At 53.8% G+C, this 26,293-nt stretch overlaps 1 protein-coding gene across 2 annotated transcripts; it reads right to left on the minus strand.

Annotated features, from left to right (window-relative positions):
• Positions 1-1,271: 1,271 nt before the first annotated feature.
• LOC116660178 lies at positions 1,272-18,666 on the minus strand. Of its 2 annotated transcripts, XM_032468899.1 has the most exons (3): positions 18,074-18,666; positions 15,093-15,299; positions 1,272-1,389 (listed from the first exon to the last, which is right to left on the minus strand). In XM_032468899.1, exons 1-3 carry the CDS (start codon positions 18,593-18,595, stop codon positions 1,336-1,338), a joined length of 783 nt encoding a protein of 260 aa, XP_032324790.1. In that variant the 5' UTR covers positions 18,596-18,666; the 3' UTR covers positions 1,272-1,335. The 2 variants fall into 2 exon arrangements, 1 of the variants encoding a protein (XP_032324790.1); XR_004315536.1 differs by lacking the exon at positions 1,272-1,389 and adding an exon at positions 1,701-14,761 and having other exon boundaries at positions 15,093-18,666.
• Between the last annotated feature and the right edge of the window lie 7,627 nt (positions 18,667-26,293).

Genomic DNA, 26,293 nt, shown 5'->3' on the forward strand with positions numbered 1-26,293 from the left:
GCCAGATTACAGGACGCTCCCTCCTCCTTGTGCCTCAGCGGTCACTCGGATGCAGGGACTTAAGGCGGCAGACTTCAGCCCTGCCTGCCAGGAAACCTTTGATGTTCTTTTATAATCTCAGGGTCACATATATTTGGAGCTTTTGGACTCAGCCTCAAAATGAAAGCCAGATACCTGCCACACTGTCCTGCCTGATAGCTTAGATGAACAGCACGACAGGCTGAGCCAGAGCTGGTCGCCATCAGCCCAGTAAGGGGTGTTTTGTGCAGTGACCAGAAATGGAGACACGGAGGATCACAGAAGGTCCTTCTTCACTGTGCTCAGTGACAGCTCCTCCGGGAAGGGAAGGAAGGTCTGGCTGGTGGTGCCACACTTCCCAGGCTCTCCGCCCTCTCCTGGACCTTGAGCCGCTATGTAGACCCAGCTCATTCAGCGCCAGACCACCCCCCTACCCCTCTGACCGGGTTTCCCTTTAACTGCAACCTGGAGAGGGCTGAGTTCTCACTCCATCACAGCCACCTACCAAGATGAGGGGAAGGGCTGAGGGATTCACTTGTCAACAGACATTTACTGAGCACCTACTGTGTACCTAGTACTTCTGCAAGCACTGGGGACACAGTGAGAGGGAGGAGGTTCTTTTCTCCGAGGAGCTGCTGCTCGGAGTCCAGAGTAGGAATCTGCAGTCTTCAGAAACCATCCAACCTAACAACCCCTTCTGCCAAGGGCCCCCCAACCCAGAGACTGGCACGGCCCGCCCGAGCTGCCCAGAGCATGGCCTGGGTCTCCTGCCATCTAGACCAGTGTCCTTCCTGCCACCCCACACTCTCACTCGTCACCCTCACAAGTCCTTCTGGATCATCTGCTGCGGACCCAACCTGGAGGACCCAGAGGATCCAAAGGTAAGGCAGGAAGTGGGCTTGAGAGCTGGAACCTCAGGTCTGACACTTAACGTGAGACCCCAGGTGAGTCATTTGACTCCGAGCCGCCTCTGCCAAGTGGGCTCTGGCCGCAGCCCGCGCGGACCAGCGAGCTGTAATGAGACCTAGGGGACTGCGCCTCTCCCGCGGCCCAGTAACGGCCGTGTAAGAGTGCTGGCTGCTGGGCGCGAGTACCAGGTCGTGGCGACTGCCCTGCCCTCGAGGGGCAGAGAGCCTAGCCAGAAAGACAGGGCACGGGCAAAGAGGCTAGAACACCGACACCCAAATACGTGACACACGGCAAATGACTGGTGCAGAGGCGGGAGAGGGCACCGGTGCTGGACTCCTGAAGGCGGGGGCCTCGGCCCGAGCGCCGGTCCGTGGGTAGGAGGTGGATCATTTGAGCAGGCTGAGCATTTCAGACTGGAAGGCGCCTGGGTATTTGTTGAATGATCAGGTAGAGAGATGACAGCTGGATAGGGAAGGAGGAAAAGAAGATAGGGTCTTGGTCTGCTCAGGCTGCTGTAATAAAACACCACTTATAAACAACAGAACTCTGTTCTCATAGTTCAGAACGCTGCCGAGCCCCAGGTCAAGGCACCAGCACGGTCTGGAGAGGGCGCTCTTCCTGGTCCCCAGCCAGCACCATCTCACTGCGCAAAGTGAAGGGGGGCACGGGGCCTCTGGGGCCGCTTTCACGGAGCACTAACCCCATCCATGAGGGCTCCTGCCTCGTGACTGCAACACCGCCTAACATCACCACCTTTGGAGCTTAGCGTCTCGAGATCGGAATGCAGTGGGGACACACACATTCAGGCGTAGGTAGGTAGGTAGGTAGAAAGAAAGAGAGAAGACAAAGCTGACAGAACAAACAGAGACAGGTAAATAGAACCAGCTGTAAAAATTTAGTCTCAATTTGAAACATTAAAATTTAGAACCTTCTGTCTGAGACCTTGCCACTCCCCTGTAAATCACAAGTCCATAGTACATGAGTCATTTCCCCTCTTTGGAGCAAAAAGCCTTCCCAGCCTGGCCCCACAGTCACACAAAATCCAACACCAGCTAAAGCCAAATGAGCCACAGACCAACTGCGTGCAGGCTTGTCATCTCCTAACAGGACAGTCAGGGTTTTCGGCGATGTCCTAGCAGAGCTGATCTGTTTCTGACAAGCATGTGTGCCACCTGGAGGCAGAACAATTCTGCTGGACTTGATTCCACTGAATCCGCTTCAGGATGAGACTCACCTCTCCATCCCAAGATGTGCCAGAAGGCAGAGCTCACCCAGACGGAGAGGCTCCCTGCCACCATCCCGAACCCCACCAAAACCGTGCTGCCTCAGGTGGGAAGGACCCCTTTACAACTGGCCCCTCTGCAGGGTCTCACCAATGCCTTATCATTCACCTAACTTATCAGTGTCTGAAAACCAAGGCTTTGGAACCGTCCTAATTTCACTTCTTCCTGCCCAGCTGGCAACTCTCCTGAAGTTTAAATAAGCCAAAATTTAAGTGTGGGCGGTGGATGGGGAGAGGTGGGCGAAGCGGTGATGAAGAAAGAAAGTCCAAGAAAAAAAAAAGGCTGCCTGACATTTTCTTTCAGGAGAATCATTTGTTATGCCATTAAGGCACCCTCCCTCACCATTCTCATGAATGTCAGTTTGAATATTCAGCTTTTCATCAACCTTGATCTCTAGCTGACGCCTCTTCCTGCCTGCAGAGCAGGAATTTTGAAAGGTTAGAGGCAAACAGACTCAGAATCGTGCCCTAGTCAAGGCTTGCAGGCCAGGCCGCGCCTCCGCCAGCTCCATCTCTGGGCAGGAAGGGCCCCAGTGCACAAAGGACTGGGTTTTTTGTCTTGTTTGTTTGTTTGTTTGTTTGTTTTTCCTATTTTTCAGTGAACATGGCATTTGAACCTGAAGCCGGGGTATTAACAACGTCTGCGGGTGGAGTGGAGATCCGAGTGACCTGAAATCCGCAGACTCAGTTTGGAACAGTCATCGTCCCCCTGGCTGACTGTGTCAGATGCCAAAGCATCTTGAGAAGCGTGGGGGACACTTTAAGATAAGCTCAGACAAACAGGCTGGAGCCCTGCTGAGACCTGGTACAAAGCTTCAAAGGACCGCTCAGTCTCTGTCTGAGTGTGGCAGCCAGTGCAGCACAAACCCCACGTGGGGCCGGGGCCCGGCACGCTCGCAGGCCAGCTGGGCGACCTTGGGCGGCCGCTCTCAATCCCCCTGGACCTCTGAGTTCTCATCCCTAAGCTGGGTGGGCGCGATGTCTGCTTCGTGAGGGGAAGCATGAGAAACATGAACCAGACCGTGTGGGGTGCCCGGCCGGGGGCCCTGACGCACGGCACTGGCTCAGCCCGGGCCCATTTCCCTTCCCACCCAGGCCTGCCTCGGGCTGGGAGCCCCGGCTGGGCTGGGGCAGGTGGCGCAGAGCAGCAGGTGCTCGCGGCTCAGAAGCGTTCTCCTCCCGAGGTTTTGTACCCGCGTGGGTCCAACAAGCACAGGCGGAGAGAACTCCATGCCCCATCCTGGGTCCCAGCAACTCAACATCAGCCCCTCTCTTTACATCAAAAGAGACAAAGGCATCGGAATCCACATTCCCTGAGGGCTGCAGGGTGAGATCGGCACCTGCAACGGGAACTGAGACATTAACCTTTAAAAGCTTGAGGCATTTTTTTTCCTGCACAGTGAATGAGCACAGATTTCTTTTTCTGCCCTGAAAAGCCCTTCGCTCGCCCTGCTCAGACCTTGCTGGCGCCCATCTGAACAGTGGGTATTTACTTCTAGGGCACAGTCACGCTTTCCTCGTAAGAGAAAGAAGCTGCAGGGTTTCTGAGGCCCTTTCTTAGGCATAAAATCCCACGCGTGCTGTGTCGTGCGCTTCCCGCCATGAAAAATACCCCTCGTCAGACTGTCCTCACCTAACGCTCCTCCAGGACCCAGTCAGGCCTTCCGGGTTCAGCACGACCTTTCCATCTGCTCCTGAGGGAGACGAGTAATGCCAACGACAGTGTAGCGGGAGGAAACCCACTGACACGTTTAAACATGCAATAAATGTAACTGTACTTGTTTTCCTCAACTCGAACTAATCCGGTCCCGAATCCCTCCCGAGGTCCCCCCTGTTCTCCTGTTTCTGCCCCTCCCCCCCCCACCCCCGGGGGTCTCGCAGAAGCTCTGGCTTCTAGTTCTGATCAGGCGTGGGGAGGGGCAGTATCTACCTCATTTGCCTGATCCACTCCCCTGGGGATCGGCCCAAGGCGGCTTCACAGCCTCCCTAAGACAAGCGACGCTAGGGTGACCGTCTCAGGGCGTGTGTCCCAGCGAGGTCCTCCGGCGCTCCAGAGCAGGGGCCGGTCCTGGTGCCGGCGGGCCCACGCTGGCTCTGCGCTGCCCGACGCCCTTTGAGACCACTGGACTAGCTCAGTCACGGCTCCTGGTGCCCCGTGGCTTCCCCAGCATTCGGCATAACCCCGCTTCCTCATCTTTGTCGACCTGACGCATCTCATTTGGGCTTTATTTTCCCTTCCCGCGATAACCAGTGGGGTTGAGCGCTTCTCCAGGTCCCTGCTAGCACAGGCCCCTCTGTGAGACGCTGCTGCGTCCTTCGCTCGTTTCTCTGTGCTGTCCTTCACCTTTCTACTGCTGATCCCGAGAGTGCTTCGTACGTTCCGAGTGTTACTTCATTGCTGTCTTCTTTAACTTTCTATTCTTAAATACTTCAGACGAACGAAAAAGTTACGTGAGGACCATAACGGATTTTCCAGTTCTGACATCGTTTCCCACCTGCTGTATTTCTCTCTCCTGCGACGCAAGTCTGGATACAGATATACAAAGACGTTCTGCTGAAACACTTGAAAATAAGTTGCTGACCTTCAGACACTTCACTAAATATTTCAGTGTAAATCGCCTGAGAACAAGGACATTCCCCTACATAAACCATAATAAAATTCCTCCACTCAACAAATTTAACATTTGTATAACACTGACGTCGAATTTAGGGTTCACGATGAACTGTCTGCGTTTGTCGCAGCGATTTTTGACATAAAAACACCTCCCCCTCGGCCACGTATTCAGTGATGCCACCTATGAAGACCATTTAACAAAATCTTTAACATTGATATCATCAAATGCTTTCATTTTTCTCCCTAAGAAGAGAGGTTTTGAGGGTCTCATTTAAGAAGTTGTCGGCTATGCTCAAGTTGCAAAGATATGTTTCGACTATTTCTCCTGTTATCTTTATATAAATTTCACCTTTCAAATGCAGGTCTGAAATCTAAGTGGGGTTTACCTTTGCGGCAAGAAGTAGGAATTCAGCTTTTTTCTCTCCCCCCGTAGAGTGAGGAAGTTTCTCCAATGCCGTCTGAAAACAGTCTTTCTCCCCCAGCTGTCAGGGGCTGCCCGTTATGCGCCAGGCTCCCGCGGCCAGCAGTCTGTGTCCAGGGTCCCTCCTCTTTCCACGAGTCTCTTTGCCTTATGTTTTCATATCTTTCTACCTGATAAATCGAGTTCTCTCTTTTTTCTCCTACTTCTCAAACCTGACAGCCATCTGGGGACTTTCATTCTCCTCCATCAATTTTAGATTCTATTTTTCAAGTTCCTCAAACATTCGGCCTGCAGCCAGCCACCGTAACAGCCTTGATACACAGCTGCCCTGACACTAAGCAGCCAAGTTACCAATGAAGGCTCTGTCCCTGAAAACTCATTCCACATCATACCACAAAAACACCGAAATCTACCTCAAAAATAGACACATAAAAGCAAATATTTGTGAGGCGGTTGTGAATCCCAGTTCACAAGTTTGGATGTACAAGGAAGGACATTTTTTCTAATATCTCAAAGCTGAACCGAATGTCTTTTTGGCACCCCTGTTCTGCTGGGGTAGCAGAAACTTAATTTCAGTTAATTTTGGAGGGGGCCCTTCCCCCTTTCCCTGGGGCGATATCTGAGTTGCAAAGGACTCACAGAGACCAAGGCTTCAAAGAGGCGGGAGACCTACTACATGCTCAGTGTCGCTGAGTCAGGCAACGTTATTCAGCATCTGCCGTCCCCAGAGCCTGTGGTCTCCAGAAGTCCCTCTCTACTCCTGTTCCTTTCTCGGGCTCCTGGCGGTCATCCTGTTGTCACATGAAGGGGACTGAGAAATGCGAGACCCCATCTACTGGGTGCTCCACACAACCATCAGCTCCCGGGGCCTCGCCACCTCTCATAACTCTGCCAGGAAAGCTGGGCACAGGTGCCCTGGACTCTCAGACCCCACACATCTATCTCTTAGGGTCTCAGCAAGGTTCATTCTCCTCTCCCTGGGACCACCAACAGCTACCTTTGCGTTACGATTCTCCAGAGAAACGGAACCAGCAAGATGTGCGTGTGTGTATGCGTATGTATATGTGTACACACACACACACACAGAGATTCATTATAAGGAATTGGCTCACGTAATTTTGGAGGCTGGCAAGTCCAGAATCTGCAGGGTGGGCTGGCAGTCTGGAGACCCAGGAGAGCAGGTGTTCCAGTTGAAGTCTGAAGGCTGTCTGCGGCAGAACCAGGAAGAGACGGGGCGGGGGAAGTCCCAGGGCAGCTTGCTGGAGAATTCTGTCTTGCTTGGGGAAGACTGGCCTTTTTATTCTATGCAGACCTTCACCTAACTGGATACGCCTACCCCCACGATGGAGGGCAAGCTGCTTTCCTCGAAGTCCACCAGCTTAAATGTTAATCTCATCCAAAACACCTTCCAAAAGCACTCAGAATGATGTTTGACCCCGTGTCTGTGTACTGAGGTCCAGCCAAGCTGACACATAAATTAGCCACCACACTCTCCTGGGTTAACGCTGTGTCTATCAGTCAGGATCCTGGCAGGCCATTCAACACAAAGGGTTTATATTTTTAATGAAGTATAATTCACATATAAAATCCCCCCTTTTAAAGTGCACCATTCAGAGGTTTTCAGTATACTCACAAGGCTATGCACCCACCACCGCTATCTAATCCGGAACATCCTTGTCAACCCAAAGAGAAACCCATACCTGTTAGTGGCCAACGAGAGGATGTAACACAGGGAGCTGGCCGGGCGGGCATCAAAGGACTGAAGAGGCAGAAAGGGGACACGATGTCAAGCAAACATGTACTCTAAGGGGCCAGCTCCCGCTCCAAGGACTGGGGGAGCAAAGGGAAGGAGCTGGGTGCCAGCTCCCAGGACCTGGAGGAGGGATCTCAGAGCTGGGACTCAGAGCTCTCAGAAGGCGCATCCAGCCTGCTGGTGCTGGTGCCTCAGGACGCCGGAGGAGGGGTCTTGGAGGGCTGGGCCCCGGGTCTCCGAGGAGGGGCACGAGCTAATGCCGCGGCCCCCCAGGAGCTCAGAGGGAAGGTCTCTCTAGGTTCCTCTGCTGGGGTGTGACGGGCTGATTGCGGAGCGTTAAGAAACCCTGGGAACTGGACCCAGCTCTGCTGCCGGGGTAATAAGGACAGGACCAGCAAGCACTCAGAAATACGGCTCTTCCCCCTCCTCCTGCCTTCCGGTCTCCTTTCAGGGCTCCTTGTTGGCAGGACCTGTCAGCGAGCTGCTGGCCACGGGGAAACTGAGTTGCAAAGTCCCGGCCTCCCTGCTGTGAAGCAGGGTACAGGAGAGCTGTGCAGGGCAGGAGCTGATGGCTTTCCACACCACAGCATCTCTCAGCTCTGCGTAACCCCAGCCCGGGGGCAGAATTCTTCTCTGGAGGTTGGAGGACAGGGACCGCAGACGGCTTGCTCTTCACCACGATGTTTTCTTCCAAATAATTTTGCTGCAAGTACGTCTGTCCTGCATCCTCTTCCTGGTCCTTGGGGCTGTTGGCACAATTCCCAGAGACACCTGGGCGTGGAGGCGGGGCTGCGGCTGCGTGGGGAGGTGCAGGATGGCAAAGGAGGTCGGTGTTTGTGCCTCAGTGGCCTGGACGCTGCTATGTGCCCTTTGGGCCACCACGCACATAGTGCCGCCTGTGCCGGTGAGAGCGCCTGGCTCGGGTGAGGTGGTGCCGGCACAGACCCGCCCGCAGTCCCGCCCCGGGCAGACCTGCACACGTTCTAAACCTGGAAGCCCCTCCCTCGATGAAGGCCTGCACGGCCTCCTTCTGTTTACTCTAGACGAGTAAACCTTGTGTGATTTACCCAAGTGATGTCTGTGTCTGGGTTTTCCTTTAATCCAAGTCCACTGTTGACATTTGTCTACACAGTGTAGCGGTTGTGCAATTTCCCGTTACCTGAAGGGCTTAAGTTTTGAAATGCAAAAAGTCAGGGGAGATCCATTTTTTTCTTTGCCTTTTTTTTTCTTCTTTCTTTTTTCTTTTTTTTTTTTTTTTTTTTTTTTGGCTATCCTCTTCTCTCCAGAAAGACTCAGCACAGAATGGCCGGGTTGCTGGAGTGGGAGAGACGGGGCACAGTTGCTTTTGTTTGTTTTTAGATTTCGATTTTGTAATGTTACATTCAATTCGCTAAACAAAGCCGTGCAGCTGCAGAGAGAGCGTCCAGGTGGCCATGACCCAGGGCAAGAAATGTCGCCACCCCGGCCCCCCAAGGTCTGCGAGCGCCCCTCTGTGTCGTGAACACCCACCTGCCCTGCAGAGGTCACTGCCCCCCCCCCCCGATCCCGGGGCTAAACTGAAAGCAGGCTTCCCAGGGTCCCCACGCTGCCCGTAGAGTGAACCAGCTCGAGTTGTCCCCCTCTCCTAATCCTCAGTTTTTCTCGGGCAGATTTGAAAAGGAGAATGAACCAGCAGCCGTCACCCTCTGAAGGCCGTCAGGGACGGACGCGGTGGCAGTCAGGTGCAGAGGTCCCTGCGGACCCCGGCTTGTCCTCGCTCTCCCGCCTGCTGAACCAGCAGCGACCCCGGCTCACGGCTGTGCTCGGCTGCAGGCTCTCAGACCGGGCAGCCACGCAGGGCCCTGGCCTCTTCAGACTTCCCCCCTCCTCCCTTGGCTCCAGGCTGCCGGGCCTGCTGTCTGGACCCCTGGAGAGCTCTGAATCCGCCCTGTGCCACCCAGGGCCTCAGGGGCTGGTCAGCAGCTCCTCTCTCCTTCAGCTCAGGTGAGCTGGTCCCGGCAGAGAGTCAAACCCAACCGTATGCAGAGCTGCACGGGCCGTGCACCCCAGACGTGCCCTCCGGGACCTGTCAGCATCTCCATCCCCGGCCTCCCCCGCGACGGCACGTGGGGCCTGGCTGCTCCGGCGAGCCCCGCCCTCACAGCGCTCACGGGGCGCCACTTCCCCGACGACACACTGCCTGACGCGCAGACTTCCGTGGCAGTCACGTTCTTGCTTTTTTAAGTTGGTGTTACTATCCGCTAGGCACGCATCCCCGAACACTGCGGTTGAGTTTTGCTTGTTTCTATTTTGTTTTAACAATGTATGAGTGGAATTACTCGGTTTTATTTTGTATCCAGCTTTATTTCCTCAACACTATGTCTGCAGGACTCACCCGCATTGCTGTGTGAAGCTGTAGCTTACTCCTTTTCTTTCCACAAGAATTTCTTTGTATGAACAGCACACACTAGTTTACTCATTCTGTGGGTGATGAGCACTTGAGTTGTCCGTTTGGACCAGGATGAAGCATGCTGCTTAAACGTTCTCGTGTATGTCCCTCAGTGCGCGTGGGAATGCATTTTTGTTGCGTACTTTCCTGGAGGCAGAATTGCTGTGTCGTTGAGTATGTGTGACTTCAGGTGTAGTAAATAAAATCACATTGTTTTTCAAAGGGGTTTTACCAGCTAAATTCCCACCAGCATCACCATTAGTAGCATCTTCTCATCTTAGCCATCCTGGTGGGTGCAAAGGGGAAGCTTGCCGGGGTTAAAGTTACATTTCCCTGATAATGAACTTGGCACGTCCACATATATTTACTAGCCAGTTTCTAAGTGTGTGTCCTAGCCTCCTGCTCATTGTCCATTCGATGTTGTTTTATGTTTTCTCACTGATTGGTGAGAAATTTTTACATTTTTTAATATAAGAACTCGTTTTAAGTGTAGCTTGGTGAGCACTGACATATGCATACATCAGTTGTTGAAAAGACTACCCGTTCTTTACTGAATTACCTCAGCCGCTCTGTCGGAAAGTAACTGTGTGGGCCCATTTCTGGGCTCTCCTCTTCCACCGGTCTGTACGTCTGCGTACCACACCGTCTGGTTTACTATAGCTTTGTAGAAAGTTTTCAGGTCAGACGTTCTCCAATTTTTTCCTTCTTTTTCAAGATTGCACCTGCTAGTCATGGTTCCTTACACTTCCAAATTTAAAAAATAAGTTTGTCAATTTACGGTTTTAAAAATCCCATTTGGATTTAGATTGATCTACAGATTCAGTTTCCCAATTTGAAGAAAGCAGACATCTTAATGGTGCTGAGCCTTGTGACCCATAAACACGATGCTCGCATCCATTTGATTACATATTTACTTCCTCTCAGCAGTGTTTTTAAATTTTCAGTACACATCTCTTTTCTTATAGTTAATCCCGTGTGTCATATTTTTGACGTTGTAATAAATGAATCTTTGCATTTTATTTTCCAGGGTTTGCTGCTAGTACAAAAGAAGCAATGGATTTTTGTATATTATATTTGTATCCAATAGCTCTCCTAAATTCACTTTTTAGTTTGAGTAGCTCTTTTGTACATTCCTTGGAATTTTCTACATAAAAACTCTAGCAGTTGCAAATACAGACAGTTTGCCTCTTGTTTCTCAGTCTGGTGTGCCCTTCTTTCCCTGCCTTGCTGCACTGTTTCAGGTCTCTCTCCAGCACAGTGTTGAACGGCAGAAGCGAGAGCTGCATCCTTAACCAGTCCCCAGCCTCAGGGAGGAAGGCAGTCACTGTTTTAGCACAAGAACGATACCAGCTGTAGGTTTTCAAGGACGCCCTAGACAGTTTGAGAAATTTCCCTTCCTTCCTATCTGCTGAGAGATCTTACTATGAAAGAACATTAAAGGTTTTCCAAATGCATTTTCTACACCTATTAAAATTATCACATTGTTCTCCTGCATTCTGTTAATACGATGGATTGTAGTGATTGAATTAACATTGATTCTCAGAAGTTAAACCAACCTTGCATTTCTGGGATAAATTCCACGTGGCCGTGGTGTATTATCCTTTTTACAAATTGCTGGATTCGATTTGCTAACATTTTATTAAGAACTTTTGCATCTATGTTCATAAGGAATATTGATCTGTAATTTCATTTTATTTTTGGAATGTCTTGCGTAGATTTTTGGCATTAGGGTATGCTGACTTTAGAAATTTAGTTAAATTGTGGTCTCACAGTCTCTACTTTCTAAGCGATTTCATATATGATTGGTATTATTTTATTTCATCCTTGAATTTTTTATAGAATTTACCAATAAAGCCAGTAGAGCCTGGAATTTTCTTTATGGGAAGTTTTTGGTTTCTTCTTTTTTTTTTTTTTTAACAACAAACTAAACTTATCTAATAGATTTCGGGCCATTCTGAGTTTTTGTTTCATTTTGTGACACTTCTTGTGGATTATATTTTTCAAGCCACACGTCCCCTCCGCCTACGGCGCCGAGTGTGCTGGTGTACAGCTGTTCGTAACACTTGCTACTAACCCCTCCATGTCTGCGGTTAATACTTCATTTGCTCTTGACATCAGCCTGTTTTCTCCTCTATATTTTCCTGGTCAGCCTAGCTAGGGGTTTACCAACTTTGTTCATCTTTTCAAGGGAATAATTTTGAATCTGTTGATTTTTTTGTATTACTTGATTTTTCCTGTATTAGTTTGTGCTTTTGTCTTTAAGGTTCCACTTGCTTTGGGTTTACTGTGCTCCGCTTTTCTCATTTTCCCAGCTGTTTAAAGGGTGACTTCGGGCGTTTGTTTTGGTCTCTTCACCTCTTCTAACACAAGCGTTTAAATGCTTACGCTTCCCTCTAACAGCAGGTCAGCAAAATCCACACGCTTAGTTATTGTATTCTCATTCTCATGCAACTGGGAACATTTTTTAATTTCCTTGGGGTTTCTTCTCTGGCCCACGATTATATACCACTGCGTCGTCTAATTTCGAACACATGGGTGTTTCTCTAGATGTCTGATCATTGCTGCTTTCTCACTCACTGCGGTTGTGGTCGGGCGCGTACGCGGAAAGGTGAGTTCTGAATCAACCTCTCGGAGCTCCTGTCCTCTGCACCACGTCAGATTCGAGTTCTGTGGCTCTGAGCAGACGCATGGCCTCTCTGAGCCCCGGCTCCCTCCCCCATGCAGACAGACAAATAGCGTCTGTCTTAGAGGGCCCTTAAGTGAGGTAACACATCGGAAAGCTTGAAACGCAGTGAGGACTCAGTAATGGCAGCTGCTTTTTCCTTCCAAAAAAACCAACTGGCTCAAGTTTTCTTGATTATTTTAGAAAGTCTTGGGGAAGAGTCTCAATATTGCTGAAAACCTGAGAAACAGAAAGCCTGGCAGAAGCACAGCAGACAACAACAGAACTTAGAGGAGGAACGACTCAGGAACGCACCTTCCTCTCCCGCAACTCAACCCTGTGCGGAGGGGCTCCCCCAACTGTTGTCTGATGAGCCTCTCACACGGCCCATGAAACCGATGGGGCAAACACTACGGGGCCACTGTGATCATGGGGAACGAAAGCTGAGAAATCAATGTCCCCCCCAGCACGTCTCTCCCACGGTGCCCTCTACCTGTCATGGTCACTCTGAAACAATGGCCGTGAGGATGCCACCCGTGTGTGTATGGCCCTTGTCAGTGTGCAAATCTCACATTCGTTTTCTGATTTTGTCCTCACAACAAGGATTTCTGGGCATGTCACAGATGAGGAGCCCAAAGCTTCAGAGAGGCCAAGCAGCCAGCCCCAAGTCACACAGCTAATGCAGAGGTGAGCTCGGGCCTCCTGTGCTCGTGGGTTTTAATCACACTGAAGACACCAAGGGCAGTGGTGGGGGGGTGGTCCACGTTCCGGGAGACAGCAGAGCGTGAGCTCTTCAGCCCCGGAGGAGCGCCCTGCACAGGTGGCCCCAGCATCACGGTCACAGCGGCTGGGACGGCCTCCCCCCCCGGTCACTCAGTGCACTCGGCAGCAGAGGTGTGATGTATTGATGGCTTTTACCCCCACTGGGACGGCATGAGAATAACCAGATGAGCAACGAGCTCGTGAAGATGGATGCGCTCTGAGCCAACTCTGAAGAAGGGAGCTGTACGCTGGGGCCCTGCCTGGAGCAGCACAGGGCGACGCATGTTCCCGCAGAGCTGGGCCTCGTGCGCCCTGTGGCAGCGAGAGCTTCTCTCCACGGACAGAGCGGTGGTAGCACTGGCACTTCCCTGCGCCGGGAGCGGAGATGAGATGAGCAGTCACGGGCTCCGGGAAGACAAACCTCATTCCTGGGGGACAAAAGCTCGTTTAACCCTGTGGGAGTGGCGGGAGGGCCAGCCCCTCCGAGGCTGCCCGGTGCCCGGACCCACCCTGCTCGATCACGAGCCTGGACCTGCCTGCTGGCGCAGCCGTGCTGTGTGACTTACCTGCAGCTGAACCATCAGCCACCCCAAAACGGAGGGGCTCACACCACGATCACTTCACTTCTCACAATTCTGTGGGTCAGACTTTTGGGTGGCTCGGGGTGAACGTTCCCCTTTGCCTCTTGTTGTGTTGGCTGGGGTGGCCCGGCTGCGGCTGGAGGATCCAAGATGACCCTGCTCACGTGTCTGGGGCCATGGTGCTGGCCGTCCGCTGGGGCCTCAGTTCTCCGCACAGCCTCCTCCAGCCGGACAGACTGGACTCAGGGCCCCACCGCAGATGCACGGTTGATCCAGGGCGATGGGAGCCCAGAGGACGCCCAGCAACGGCGGCCGAGCTATGGAGGGCATCGGTCCCCTTAGGACACTGTCCACATCTCTGCTCCCTGCTGGGCTTTTCCACGTGGGCAAAGCCCTCAGCATTTCCCACCGTGGGGTAAACCGTACAGCCTGACTTCCTCTCGCCCCAGGGAGATGCTGCCACCGCAGTGTGAGAGACTTGCCCGTCATTTCTGGAGCCCTCGCCCCGTCCAGCGCGCTCTACAGGATTACAACCCTTGTTTATCAGGTTGGGTAATGGAGGCTCGGAGAACTTAAGTGGCAAACCAAGGTCCCTGCCTTTAGTAAGTGGCAAATCTGGGATTTGAAACCAAGTCCTGAGTCCTGTGAACACCTGAGACTCCGCATGAGGCCCAGGCAGGGCCACGTGGAAGAGCCAGAGCTAATGCCTCGGGGAGTCCCCCACAACCAAAGAGGGATGGGGCCCTGGTGCCCAGACCACGAAGTCCCCATCTCTCTCCTCTGCGACCCACACCGCCCTGCGCAGACCCAGGACTGGAAGGGGGCTGGCAGACTACCTTGTCCAACTACCTCCACCCATATTTAGTTTTATTTTGCGAGCCCTCAGGGTGATGGCTTTAAGATCCACCCGTGTTTCTAAGTGAACATCTGGCCCGTTGCTTTTAAGTGCTTCCAACGCCGCGTCCACCCTAGTTTACTGCCTGCCGCTGCGGGGATGGACGTCCAGACTATAGGTCACTCCACACACTCCACCGTGCTCACCCTCAGCCGTGGCTCTGTCTCAAAGGTGAGAAAACGGGGGCCGAGGCGTGGGGAGCGGCCGGCAGCCACATTCGTCCGTCACAGCCACCTCTAGTTAGCTCCCGGCAGCCCCGCGGCGGAAGGCACTTCTCTCTCCTAACTTCTGCAGGTCCATCCAGTAAAGAGCTCTGAGTGGCCCGGCCTGGGTGTTCACACGGGTGATGAATTCCTGGGGCTGGGACACTCTGATGGGCTGAGCTGGGTCATGTGACCACCCTGGCTTGGGGCGGGCGGAGCCTTTCCTTACCTGCCTACAGGGCACAGGTGGAAAGGGGAGCGACACTTAGCTCTCCAGAGAAAAGGTGCTTGGCAGACAAAACTAGCAGGTGTCCACGGGGGGCCTCGTGGTCACCGCGGGCTGGGCAGCAGCGCCGGGCGTGCAGGCAGGGTCCCAGGTGAGGGTGGGGCACCATGGGCGCCCCCTCGGTGCAGGGTGAGCTCAGGTGACCCAGGCCGCCCACCGGGAGGGGCGTGTTTCCCGCAGCGCGCTGCCACGCAGGGCGACGGAGCCCGATCTGATGCCTAGGAGGTGCGGAGCTGGGAGAAGCAGGGCCCCCGTTGGCTGCACACGCCTCTCCTCACCTCGGCCTGGGCCAGAGCGAAGAGACGGCAATGCTCCGCGGACAACCTCGCCACCTTTACCCAGCAGCAGGTGCGGGCGGGCCAGGCTCTCCCTGCAGGGAGCTCCGCTCTGCTAAATGCGGGGTCCGGTCCCTGTTGACAACCTCTCAGGAGGAAGGAGAGCGACTGCTTGCGTGGATTTAATTCGGGCCCACCGAGGAGGACTGGCTGCGGAAACAGGTGAGAAAGGAAACTGAAGACATACCGCCAACTCAGAGCACGGCTGCAGACGAGGTGGGTGCCTGCACCAACACGCGCTCCTGGCTCCCGGGAGCCTCTGAGCCTGGGCACGAGCCCACGCACGGCTACTGCTTCCGGAAGCGCCCGCAAACACCCAGGGTGCGGATCTGGCGAGTCAGCCTCAGCCCTCCTCCCCCGCCCCCGTCTCCTGGGCCTCCCAGGCTCCCTCAGGGATTAAGCTTTCCTTGCCTGACACACATCCCGTGAGCTTCCTGCCTTTCTTGCCTCACTTCTCCGCTCCCTCACCCACGTCTCCTAGATCACTTCTCCAGAAGTGACTCACACGCAAGTCCTTCTCCCAGGGTCTGAGTCTGGAGGGGCCGAGATCACTAAGACAGCGAGATAACTGGGAAAGCAGAGCTGGAGACTAGCAGTGCTAGCAGAGAGGGCTCCTGCTCCGGACCTGGAGCCAGACAGTCTGTGTTGGAATCTGCATCTACCAGTATGTAAATATTTAATGTTAAGATGAACGTCACTTATGGACGTCCTAAAGGAAGTAGATTTCAGGACAAGTAGAGCTGAAACCCTAGAAACAGGAAGATGTCTCAGGAAGGACGGGAGGTTTTACAAATGCTGAGAAGAGACCAATAATTCACTCCTCAGAGCAGGGACAGAGCACGACGGCTTCCCAGGACGCCCTCCGGGGCAGGTGTTTAAAAGGATGAGGAGCAGAAGAAGCCACGTGGCAGGCAGAGGACAGAGGCCTCGCAGCCGTGAGGCCACGTTGGGAGAAGCTTCTGCTTCCTGATGGCCCCAGGAGGGCACAAGGGGCGCGGGCTGAGTACTTCCAGACGGAGGAGGTGGGGGAGGGAGGGGCAAGCAGCTGTGTGTGGCTGAGTGGCCCGTTCACAGGTGACAGGGGAAAGCAGAACCGTGAAACACCCGTCTTACTCCTCTTTCCCTTCAAGGCAAAGCTTTTAGATCACAGAAGGTGCAGAGGAAACCAGCACACAGCTGACGTCCTGGCGGGTGCGGGGCCGGCGGGCTCGGGGCCGGGCGGGGGCGTGGGGCCGGCACACCTGCGGAGGCTGGGCTTGGGCTGCCCAGCCAGCCAGCAGTCTCCCTGGTCCCAGGGCGTTTCCCATGAAGCATAGTGACGGTCGTAAGCACGGTGCTTGTCACAGGGAAGGCTCTGAACCAGCAGTTCTCTCCCCAGGACACGTGCAGGGGCTGGAGACCGTATCAGGTTGTCGCAACCAGGGTGTGTGGCGCTGCTGACATCCAGTGGTCAGGGGCCAGGGACGCTGCTCAGCTTGGCACGTGTGTCCCTCCATCGGACAGCAAGCCCAGCGTGCCTCCCCACAGGATGTGGAAAAGACAGGGCCTCACATCTCTGCTTGCTGATCTTTACTTTGTGGGCGCCTCCCAGGAAAGTCTGCTCCTTCACCCTGACTGGGTGTTGTGCAAGCATCAGAGTGGCAGCGACCACCACAATCGGGCTTCTCCACCTCTGTGTCCGTCCACGCCAGCAGAGTGCCTGGCCCACGCTAGCTGTGTGACAGACAGCTGACGGACAAATGAGAGCACAGACCACCTGGAGGACGGGTAACAGCCCGAGAAGGCGCTGGTTCGGATTCTAAGTATGAAGCCAGCATCCTCTCACTGCACCACTGGGTCCCAGTTCTCGGAAACTGGGAACTCTGGTAACACTGACGGTGGTTTCTCATTATGAAAGCAGCACGTGCTCTCCGAGGCAGATTTGGAAACTCAAGGCCGTGTTAACTTTTTGATGGATTTCTCTCTCTCAGTACAGAACTGAGTGTTCAGGACATTCCTTCATTCGTACGTGTCCACAGTACGCAAACGCATACACCTCACAGCCTTGCTGCTTAACTGGGATCAACAGGAGGACTTAAGTTCCAAGTGAGAAACAGCCTCCTGTCACTAAAGCTCTTAGGAAGCGCCCTCTTCCGTCAGGGCGCCATGTCCCATCACACGCAAGTTGCCTGGTTTCTTCCCCATTCCCCTCTCGCTGCCCCTTTAGGTTGTTTCTGGGCCTGGGGACTGGCTTCGACACTCAGTATCTGCAGACTCTCCTGGTTCCCCTGCTCCGGGGTGATGTTCGACCGCACCCCTCCCCCTGCTCCTCCCCCAAGGGCCAGCTCTGACCTCGGTCCCGTTTTCTCCCCACCAGAGCAGCTAGGACGGCCCTGCGGTAGTTCCTGGCTCTCTCCTGCCACCTCCTGCCCACTCGCAGCATCACCAGCATCCCGGCTTAACTCCTGCAGAGCTGGGCACGTTGGGAAAGGACAGGCCTGCATCAACACGACAACGTTTAACAGGTTTAACTGTAAAGTCTCGCACTTAAGTGTTCTCGGTTACCTGCATGGTAACTCTGTGAGACGCCTGTTTAACTGCATCTGAAAACCATCCTAGAGGCTTTGCTCAGTAACAAGCCCGTAAGAACCAGTAGTGGGATGCAGCTGTCAGAAAACTTTAACAAAGGTGACGCCGTTTCCCGTCACCTTTACGTGCGTTTCTAGGCTCAGGACCAATCGGGAGAAGTCACAGGAAGGCAGGTTTCAGAATAAAATGAGGAAAAAGCGTCGTAGCGGGAGTTGTCCTCCCATGAAATGGACTGGGAATGTTCAAGGAAAGACAGGACCCCTCGTGCCTCCAAGATTTTATCGCTGCCCACACAGACTCCTCACGCACGCTTCAGCGCCCACCCCAGCTGTGCGAGCTGTGCGCTCCGCGATTACCTGAGAACCTCCATCACGCTCGTTCCCAGGCGTCACTGAGAGGCCTTCAAAGGCCAGGTGAGGTGCGTGGGCGCTCCCTGAGGCCGGCTTTTCACTGCTGCTGGGCCTTGGCATGGGGAGGCAGCGTCTGGTCTCATGAACCAGGACAATCCTGCGGTGGACACAGTGTCCTGCGGTGGGCACCGCATCAAGCAGTGTGGGGTGGGCGGTGGGCGCCGCATCGTGTGGTGGGCACAGCATCCTCCGCTCGCCCCAACCTGGGCAGGCAGAGCCCACAGCCCCCTCCCTTCCTATCGGCCTGTGGTGCTCCACTGCCGTCGCCGCGCTGTCTGCACCCCAGTAAGCCACAGCAGCTCCAACAGACGCTGCCTGCTGTTCGCTCAGCACCCGTCTCCTGCCTGTGGGCTGTGACACAGAACGGTCTGCACGGTGGCCCACGACGGCGTGAGGGACAGGACCCATCTCCCTTGGGAGCAGGGAGCAAGAGAGCAAAGTTGTAAAGGGCCAAGGTAGGGGCCCCATGAAAGGACGTGTCTGCCAGACAAGAAAGCAAGTTCAAAAGCAGGGGAGGCACAGGGCGCGGGGGGCGCGGGGGGCACGGGGGGCGCGGGGGGCGCGGGGGCGCGGGGGCAGGGGGGGCGCGGGGGGCGCGGGGGGCGCGCGGGGGCGCGGGGGGCGCGGGGGGCGCGGGGGGCGCAGGGGGGGCGCGGGGGGCGCGGGGGCGAGGGGGGCGGGGGGGCGGGGGGGAGCGGGGGGGCGCGAGGGCACGGGGGGCGAGGGGGGCGAGGGGGGCGCGCGGGGCGCGGGGGGCGCGGGGGGCGCGGGGGGCGGGGGGCACGGGGGGCGGGGAAGAAGGCACTCAGTAAGGCGCGCAGCTTGGTGTGGGGGGCTGACTGCTGCAAACAGGGCGGGGTGACACGTGACACGGGGGAGGCTGACGGGGCTCCAAGTGCGAACAACCACGCTAAGGAACCTGGATTTCCACCCGAAGGCCACGCGGAGCTCAGAGACCAGTACGAAAAGCCCGAGAATTCAGGGACCACGAGGTGGGCGGTTCCTGCCACGGGCGATGACCAGCTGAAAGGACGACTGAAGAGCTCTGGCCCCCAAGTTCTTGGTCTCAGGGGCTCAACCTGCCAGCGGTGACCGGCCTGAGGCTCACACAGCCCCATGTGGACAGGGCGGTGCTTTGTCTTCGCTGAAACACACTGGGATTTGCTTTCCACGCTCATCAGGCTTCTGCCAGCAGCACCTTCCACACAGACTCGGTGTCAAGGCCATCGTGCCTCTAAGGAACTCATTTTTCTGCAAAATTAGGAAATTGTTGATAGACCTCATTCACAGTTTTTACCGTGTACCAGGTCACCCAGAGGCAGCTGGCTTCGCAGAGGGTGTAATCACCCGTGGAAAACGTAAGTACGGCACCACCAGAGAGGCAGCGCCTCTGCGGTTTGAGCGCTGAGCTGCAGCGTGTGATGCGCGCCCTGAACCAGCGACCAGGGCGCACGGCCAGGAACCAGCCAGCACACGCGGGCCTGCTTGCCCATCACTTCCATTCCTAGGGACCCACTCACAAGGTTTCTGCTTCCCATCCCTACAGCTCAGGGCTCTTCGGTTTACAGATTTTAGTCTTGAGAAAAGAATGCTTCCATAGGAGACAAAAGTTCCAAATGCTTGGCCGTTTCAAAACCTTGGCCGCTTTATGTCCTCATGCTACTGTGAGGCTGTGGCACAGCGACTGCAGGATTCAGGAGGAGAAGGTGCAGACAGGACCTAGAAGCTCCTCTGGGACTTCTCCCGACGCTGCGATGATCAGCGGTAAAAATGAATGAACGCCACAATGGTGACACTGAATTGCAGCGCTTGCCAACTCCCTCAGAGCAGAAACTCCTACTGTGGCCAGTTCCAAGCTATCGACATGGCATCACCGCACTGTGTGCGTGCCGTTGGGACTGGACGAACAGTAACACATCATCGCATGGTTTTTCTACCAAACGTGTAAAAGACATGGATGATCTCAAACGGCGCGACACCAGTAGAATAATTAGGAACTACTGAGCTTGGGGTATTTATCACATTGTCTTAAAGACAACTTATTTAATTGTGAGTTTATATAATTTAATTTTCATGACGACTGTTTTTAACAAATGGCCCCAAACGTTGCTGGAAATGTACTAATCTGCACCCACGAGTCAGCACACCGCTGGGAAGCAGGTCCACGGAACAAGTGGCACCAGTGGCTCTGATCCCTCAGACCAAAGGTTTGGGTCAGCTTCCCTGGTTAAACCATCTAGTTGAGGTTCTGGCTGAAGGTCAGGGAATCTTAAATACTGTGAGGGGCCAAGCCACAAACACCAACTCTGGCTGTGGGTCTAGTCGCAAAAGCTAAGCCTTGAGCATCCACCAGTGTTTTCTTCCGTTCCATTTACACGATTATGAGGCTTCAGCCCTTTTTCTCGTCTTCCCTGTGGTCACCCCTGACTCTCGGGGCAGTCACCCTTACAGTCTAGTTTCTAGGTCGGATCACAAAATCACGAGACAGAATGTGACAGAACCAGAAGAGGAAGACATCCCAGAGTCCCCAGATGTGGACTTGGCTGCGGTTCTCGTGAGACACTGGACTGGCTGTCTTTCAGAAATGGACGGATGCGTGTTTTATTGGATGAGGGTTGGGATGGAGGAAGTTTTATTGTGTTGTGCTTTGTTTTTGAAGCAGACGTGTGGAAAGAAGGAATAGTGTGACACGGTGACATCCCGCAATCACATGCCACCTCAGTGCAGGCCTGGCGAAGCAAGCTGGCAATTGCCTCGGTTCTCTGCCGAGCACCCTGCTCTCATGTGGGGGCAGGCGGAGCTTGTCATCTTCTGCCCCTGCGGCAGGAGTGGGGAGCGTGGAAGCAGGGCGAGGCTGAGCAGAACAGCAGGCAGCTCCGCAGAGACGGAGGACATACGCCTCTGCCACCGATGTCCTCCCCAGACCAGGACAGTTCACGGAACCAGCTAGATAGGAGAGTCTCAGAACCGCTGTCGCTGCTCTGGAATCTCCTCCTGCTGCGGAATCCAGAACCGTTCTCTTGATACTAAAGCTGGAGCGGACAGCTGCCCCGGACGGCGCCGTGCGGCGGCTGGACTCTGGCTCAGCGGGGTCAGGCAGCGGGGCTCTCAGAGCTGCCATCCACCAGCTCTGCGGTCTCCCCCGGTTACTTAATTCGTTTCACAATTACACGTCCCACACTGTGCAAGGCTTGAATTTGTGGGGAACTTACTTATAACCCTGCACAGGCTTTCACAGCACTGGGCACCGGAGGGAAGTCAGTGGGTCTCTGGTACTTCGTTGACCTCCGGCTTCCCAGAACTGGAAAGCAGCTCTGTAACTAGGAAGCTCCCCACATGGGTCTCAGGATGAGGTGGTGCTGGTGGCACCCCCACCTCACGTTCCCAGCCTCCGCCACAGTCAGCGCAGGTCGGGGCAGCCAGGCTGCAGGCTGGCGGGGTCTGGCCCTGAGCGGGGTAAGTGGCATCTCCCCCGAACCCACTGCAACATGGTTTGGCTGTAGAGCCTTCAAATTTTGTCTTTCCATCTTTCCAGTGATTCCATGAGCTTCCTACTTTCTTTCAATAAATTACTTTTCTTCTTACATCAGACAACTGTTCTTGTAACTAGAATCCTTTTGCCATTCTAACCTGTGGGCTGATGACCCAGGAAGCAGGGCCACCCACTAGCAGAGTCCTGGGCACAGGGTGGGCTGAAGTGAGTCGATGAGCCCCTTTGAGCGACTGTGTTCCGGCCGCCACTGCAGAGGCCAGACAGGGGCTCTTCTATCCACGGGGGCTCGATTCTGCTCTGTACTATTTTCTCTCTTGGTTAAAACACGTAAGCAAGCACTGACTCCTTAACGCCAGGGGTGAGGGGTTTGTGGACATGCATGAAAGCTCAGGGTCAAACAGATTTAGTGTCAGAAAAAGCAACCCCCAAATCCTTAATTCAGAGAAAACACTAAGAATGTAATTGGTCCCAGTGCCAAGACAAACCGAGGGTCATTCCAGGAGTGGAACCTCACAAACCTCTGTGCCAAGAGGTGCTTCTGTAATCATCAGAGCAGCTCTTTTCCATCCAGGTCTAGATCCAGAGGTTAAGTTATTTATCTGTGGTCACAGGAGCCAGAGCAACATCTTGCTGACATCTGTACATTTCACAACGTCACAAATTCTCACCACTAAATACCTCCTGGGAGGGGCCGAAGGTAATACGCACGGTCATTATACACACACACAGGGTGTCTAGTAAGATGGGAAGACTGTCTACAGAAAGGCCAGTCCCAGCTTCCACCTGAGCCTGCTGATGTCTCGACGACACCCCTCACTTGACTCAAAGTTAACTTTTTCCCCAGGACACCCATCTCCTCTCCTGCACGGCGTCCTTTTAGCAGGATCTCAGCAGCCTTGCACTAGGGAAGTTCTGCCGTGCTAGCTGTCCCCCCGCGGAGCCCTGGCCTCTCCTGCTGCCCGTCACGCACCCCGGTCCAGATGCAGAAGGGAAAGGACTGCTCCGGGCGGCGGCTCAGTGTTCTCACTGCAGCACACAGGACAGGAAACGCCCACTGACCCGTGCAGAGTGTGGAGGTGCTCACTGTCCCCTGGGTTAGAGAAGTGGCTCAGGGGGAACACAGAGAACACTGACACAGCCATGTGTTTCTTCGGGCTGGAAGCTCAGAGCCGGCTTTACAGCCCTGGCCATGATGTGAGGACGTTGCCCCCGCCTTGTTCTTAGCCCTCAATCCCCTAATGTAATCACGTTTACCTTGCCATATATGTATTTCTGTAAGCCATGGCGCATTTTTTCGGAGGAACAACTTATTTTTACAATTTTATGAATTTATGAAAAATCTATGAATTTTTATGAATTTATTTGTATAGTTTTTAAATCTTACACAATTACAGCGTCACTGAACGTTCCGAAGATTTTAGAGGGGCCCTGCTTTTCATTTGCCTGGTTTTCCCCAGTGGTTACACTTTACACGTATGTAAGGCATCAAACCCAGGACCTGGACTCAGGCACAATGTGAGCGCGAGTCCTAGGCCGGGCTGGCACAAGCCTGTGACTCTGGAACCCCCACTGCCTTCAAGCTACCGAGCTCTTCCAGCGCCAGGCCCGCCTCGTGCTGCCCCTGTGGCCACGCCCACTCCCCTCCCTCCACTGGCCCTGACCCCGGCCACCACTAACTTGTCCCCATCGCTGTAATTCTGTCATTTTGAAGATGTTACATAAATGGGTTATGTAGTAAGCAAAGCTGAATTTATTTTTGAAGTATATTGGTTTGTTCGCTCATCTCTTTTTCTCTAGATCATTTAAATTGGCTGTTTAATTTGTACATTCGCTTGTTCAAGTGGAGAACTCTGGGCTGGGGCAGCCACTGCTGGAGAGATTCAAAGTCTTCTGAGCAGCTCTACTGTCCAGTAGCTTATAATGTGGTTTAGGAGGTAAACAGCAATAAACTGATCTTGAACTTCTGGCCTCCAAACCTGTGAGAGGGTAAACTTCTGTTGTTTAAGCCACTGCATGCGTGGCAATTGGTTACAGCAGCCCGAGGAAACCAATACACACCCCAGCAGCTAGGACGCCGCCTGTCTGACACACGGCAGGTGCTCGAGGGATGTTCTAGGAACGTCTTTGAGTTCAGAATAAAAGGAAAAACTCTTCCAAAAGGGAATTCCTGGAAGGCCTCGTGGAGGCAGGACTAGCTTTAAAGAATTAGGTGACTTATAAGAGAAAGAGGTGGAGGCTGAGATCATGTCAAGTGGCGGAGCAAGACGGGCAAGGAAAGAAAGACGAGGCAAGCCGAGGGCGACGTGGGCAGCGACACTGGCCGGTCTCCCGGGGGTGGACGAGCGCCCTCTGGGGGCAGTGGGGAAGCACTGCAGTACAGACTCCCTGGCTCGCTCGCTCATCAGTCCATGGGTGGGTTTTCACTGGCTATCCTCCAGTGCGACCGATCTCACCAACGTGGGGCATTTTGCAGGTTCTTCCCCTAAGACCTGAGCATAAGCCGTGGGGCTTTGTGGTGTGCTGTAAGAGTCCAAGGGGGTTCTCTTGCATTCCTGCCAGAAAGTTGTCTGGAGCCTCGCAGGATAGAAAGAACATTTTCCCTCCCCTGGGAAGTGGCTCCATGCGTGACTGACCAGCGGTTTACCGTTGTCTTATTGCCGTTCTATGACAGCTCCAGCTCACAAAGTGATTCACAGAGCACACTGCTGGACTGGCCATCTGTCCCCAAGGACCCTGACACTCACGTCAGTCTCAGCATTCCAAAAGCAAACACAGTCAACCCTGTTTTACCCAGGATTCTGCTCGGGCTCTGGTCACGAGCACATCGGGTGTCTAGAGCACAGTGACAACGCGTGTGCGCGGTGCTGCTGATCGCCCCGAGACGCCGGGAGGTCCTGACGGGCCCTGTGAATTCTCAAAGGCAGTCACGTTGTTTCAACACACTGGCCGCTTCGCCAGAGTCCTGCATTCACCGGAGCATTTCATTCCCACGCTAAAGAACAGGGCTTTCCGTAAAGGCAATTCCCAGCTAACAGGTCCCCCAAGTCCCTGCCTTTTTACCGAACGTTACCTTTCATTTTTTTCAAGAGTAATTGCATAAAGATTTGGAACTTGAGAGAATATATAGATTTTGGCCAAATGACTAGAATGAAGATTTTAAAAATGGCCCCACATAGGAATTTAATACATTCTTGAGTGGAAAAAACAAAGATTATTTGCATTGAAGAAAAAATATATAATTGAATTAATTAGACAAACCAGACAGTAACATGGATACTGCTTAACTGAAGCTATACCTCCCTTGGCCATAGAGAATAATGAAATGTTGCCACTGGCAGCAATGAGGATGAACCCGGAGAATATTATGTTCAGCGAAATAGGTCAAAGAAAGACAAATGCTGTATGGTACCACCTGAATACTACACATGGCACAAATGAACCTACATACAAAACAGAAACAGACCCACAGACACAAAAAACAAACCTGCGGTTACCAAAGGGGAGGAGCAAACTAGGGTTGTGGGACTAACAGGTGCGAACTGCCATGTGCAAAACAGACAAGCAGCAAGGGCTTCCCGCGTAGCGTTAAGGAGGTGTGCTCAGCATCACACCTAGCAATACCCAGTGGCCTGCACTGCAATGCGACCTGCAAAATCCCCGAGTCACTGTGCCGTGCGCCAAGCTGACAGTACTGTAAGTCAACTATGCTTCAATTTTTAAAAAAGAATAAGGTGAAAGACAAAAATGAATGCTTCCTCCTGGACTCAGACAGACCCAAAATGTGGACTATTATTACTCTGATTCAGTCACTGCACAGGCTAATTATTCCAAAATTTAAAAGCTGTTGAAAAAATAGTTTACATTTCTTACCATCAAGTCCGATGGAAGACTGAGGGAGCTGCACTGCTGGTCTCGCGGCACGTGCCCCGAAGGGAGTGCTTACTCCAGTCAGAAATGATGTGCTGGACCCACGGGGTGGGGGTGGTGGGGGGCGCAGGCTGGCCGGCTTCAGAACCGGGAGTAACTGCTCTTCCCAGAGGAGCTGGGCCTCGCGTGCGTGACGCTCACCTCCCTGCACCGGCTGCCAGGAAGCCGAGTCAGGTGAGGCCGGTCCCAGAAAATCAAGCAGGATACTGTGTTCACGGCACGCTTTCTGGATCCCAAACTGCTGCCTGTTTTTCCTACCCTTTTAGGATCTACGAGCCCCCTTCTCCTCTCCCATATTAAGGGGAAAGTGCAAGCCGCTTTAAAATCCTTTTTGTAATGAGGTAGGGCAAAAATAATAAATATGCATGCTGACATTTGCTTGGGAACCTAGAATGTAAACTCAAGGCACTAGCTCTTTATTCTGGCTAGACATCAGCTCACAATTAAATCCTCCTCAAATTCTCTGTCGTCCTGGTAACTGCTCTGCACAGAGAGCACGGAGGGCGAGATGGCCCAAAAGGGGCTGGAAGGAGCGCCAGAGCTTATTAAGGGATTCTTTCTGATGTTCACAACCACACAGGTTGTGCCAGACGGGCGCCCGGCGCTGGAGACAAGCCTCACCCAGCTGATGCATTCGGGCTTTGCCACCGTTAAGTGGCTGTGCACAGTACAGTAACAAGATTGGCCATGGCACACCAAAAATATTGACAACGAATTGCACTTTGGATAATCACAGATTGCAAATC

The sequence above is a fragment of the Camelus ferus genome, chromosome 27 (genome assembly GCF_009834535.1).
Source record: "Camelus ferus isolate YT-003-E chromosome 27, BCGSAC_Cfer_1.0, whole genome shotgun sequence".
Taxonomy (NCBI): domain Eukaryota; kingdom Metazoa; phylum Chordata; class Mammalia; order Artiodactyla; family Camelidae; genus Camelus; species Camelus ferus.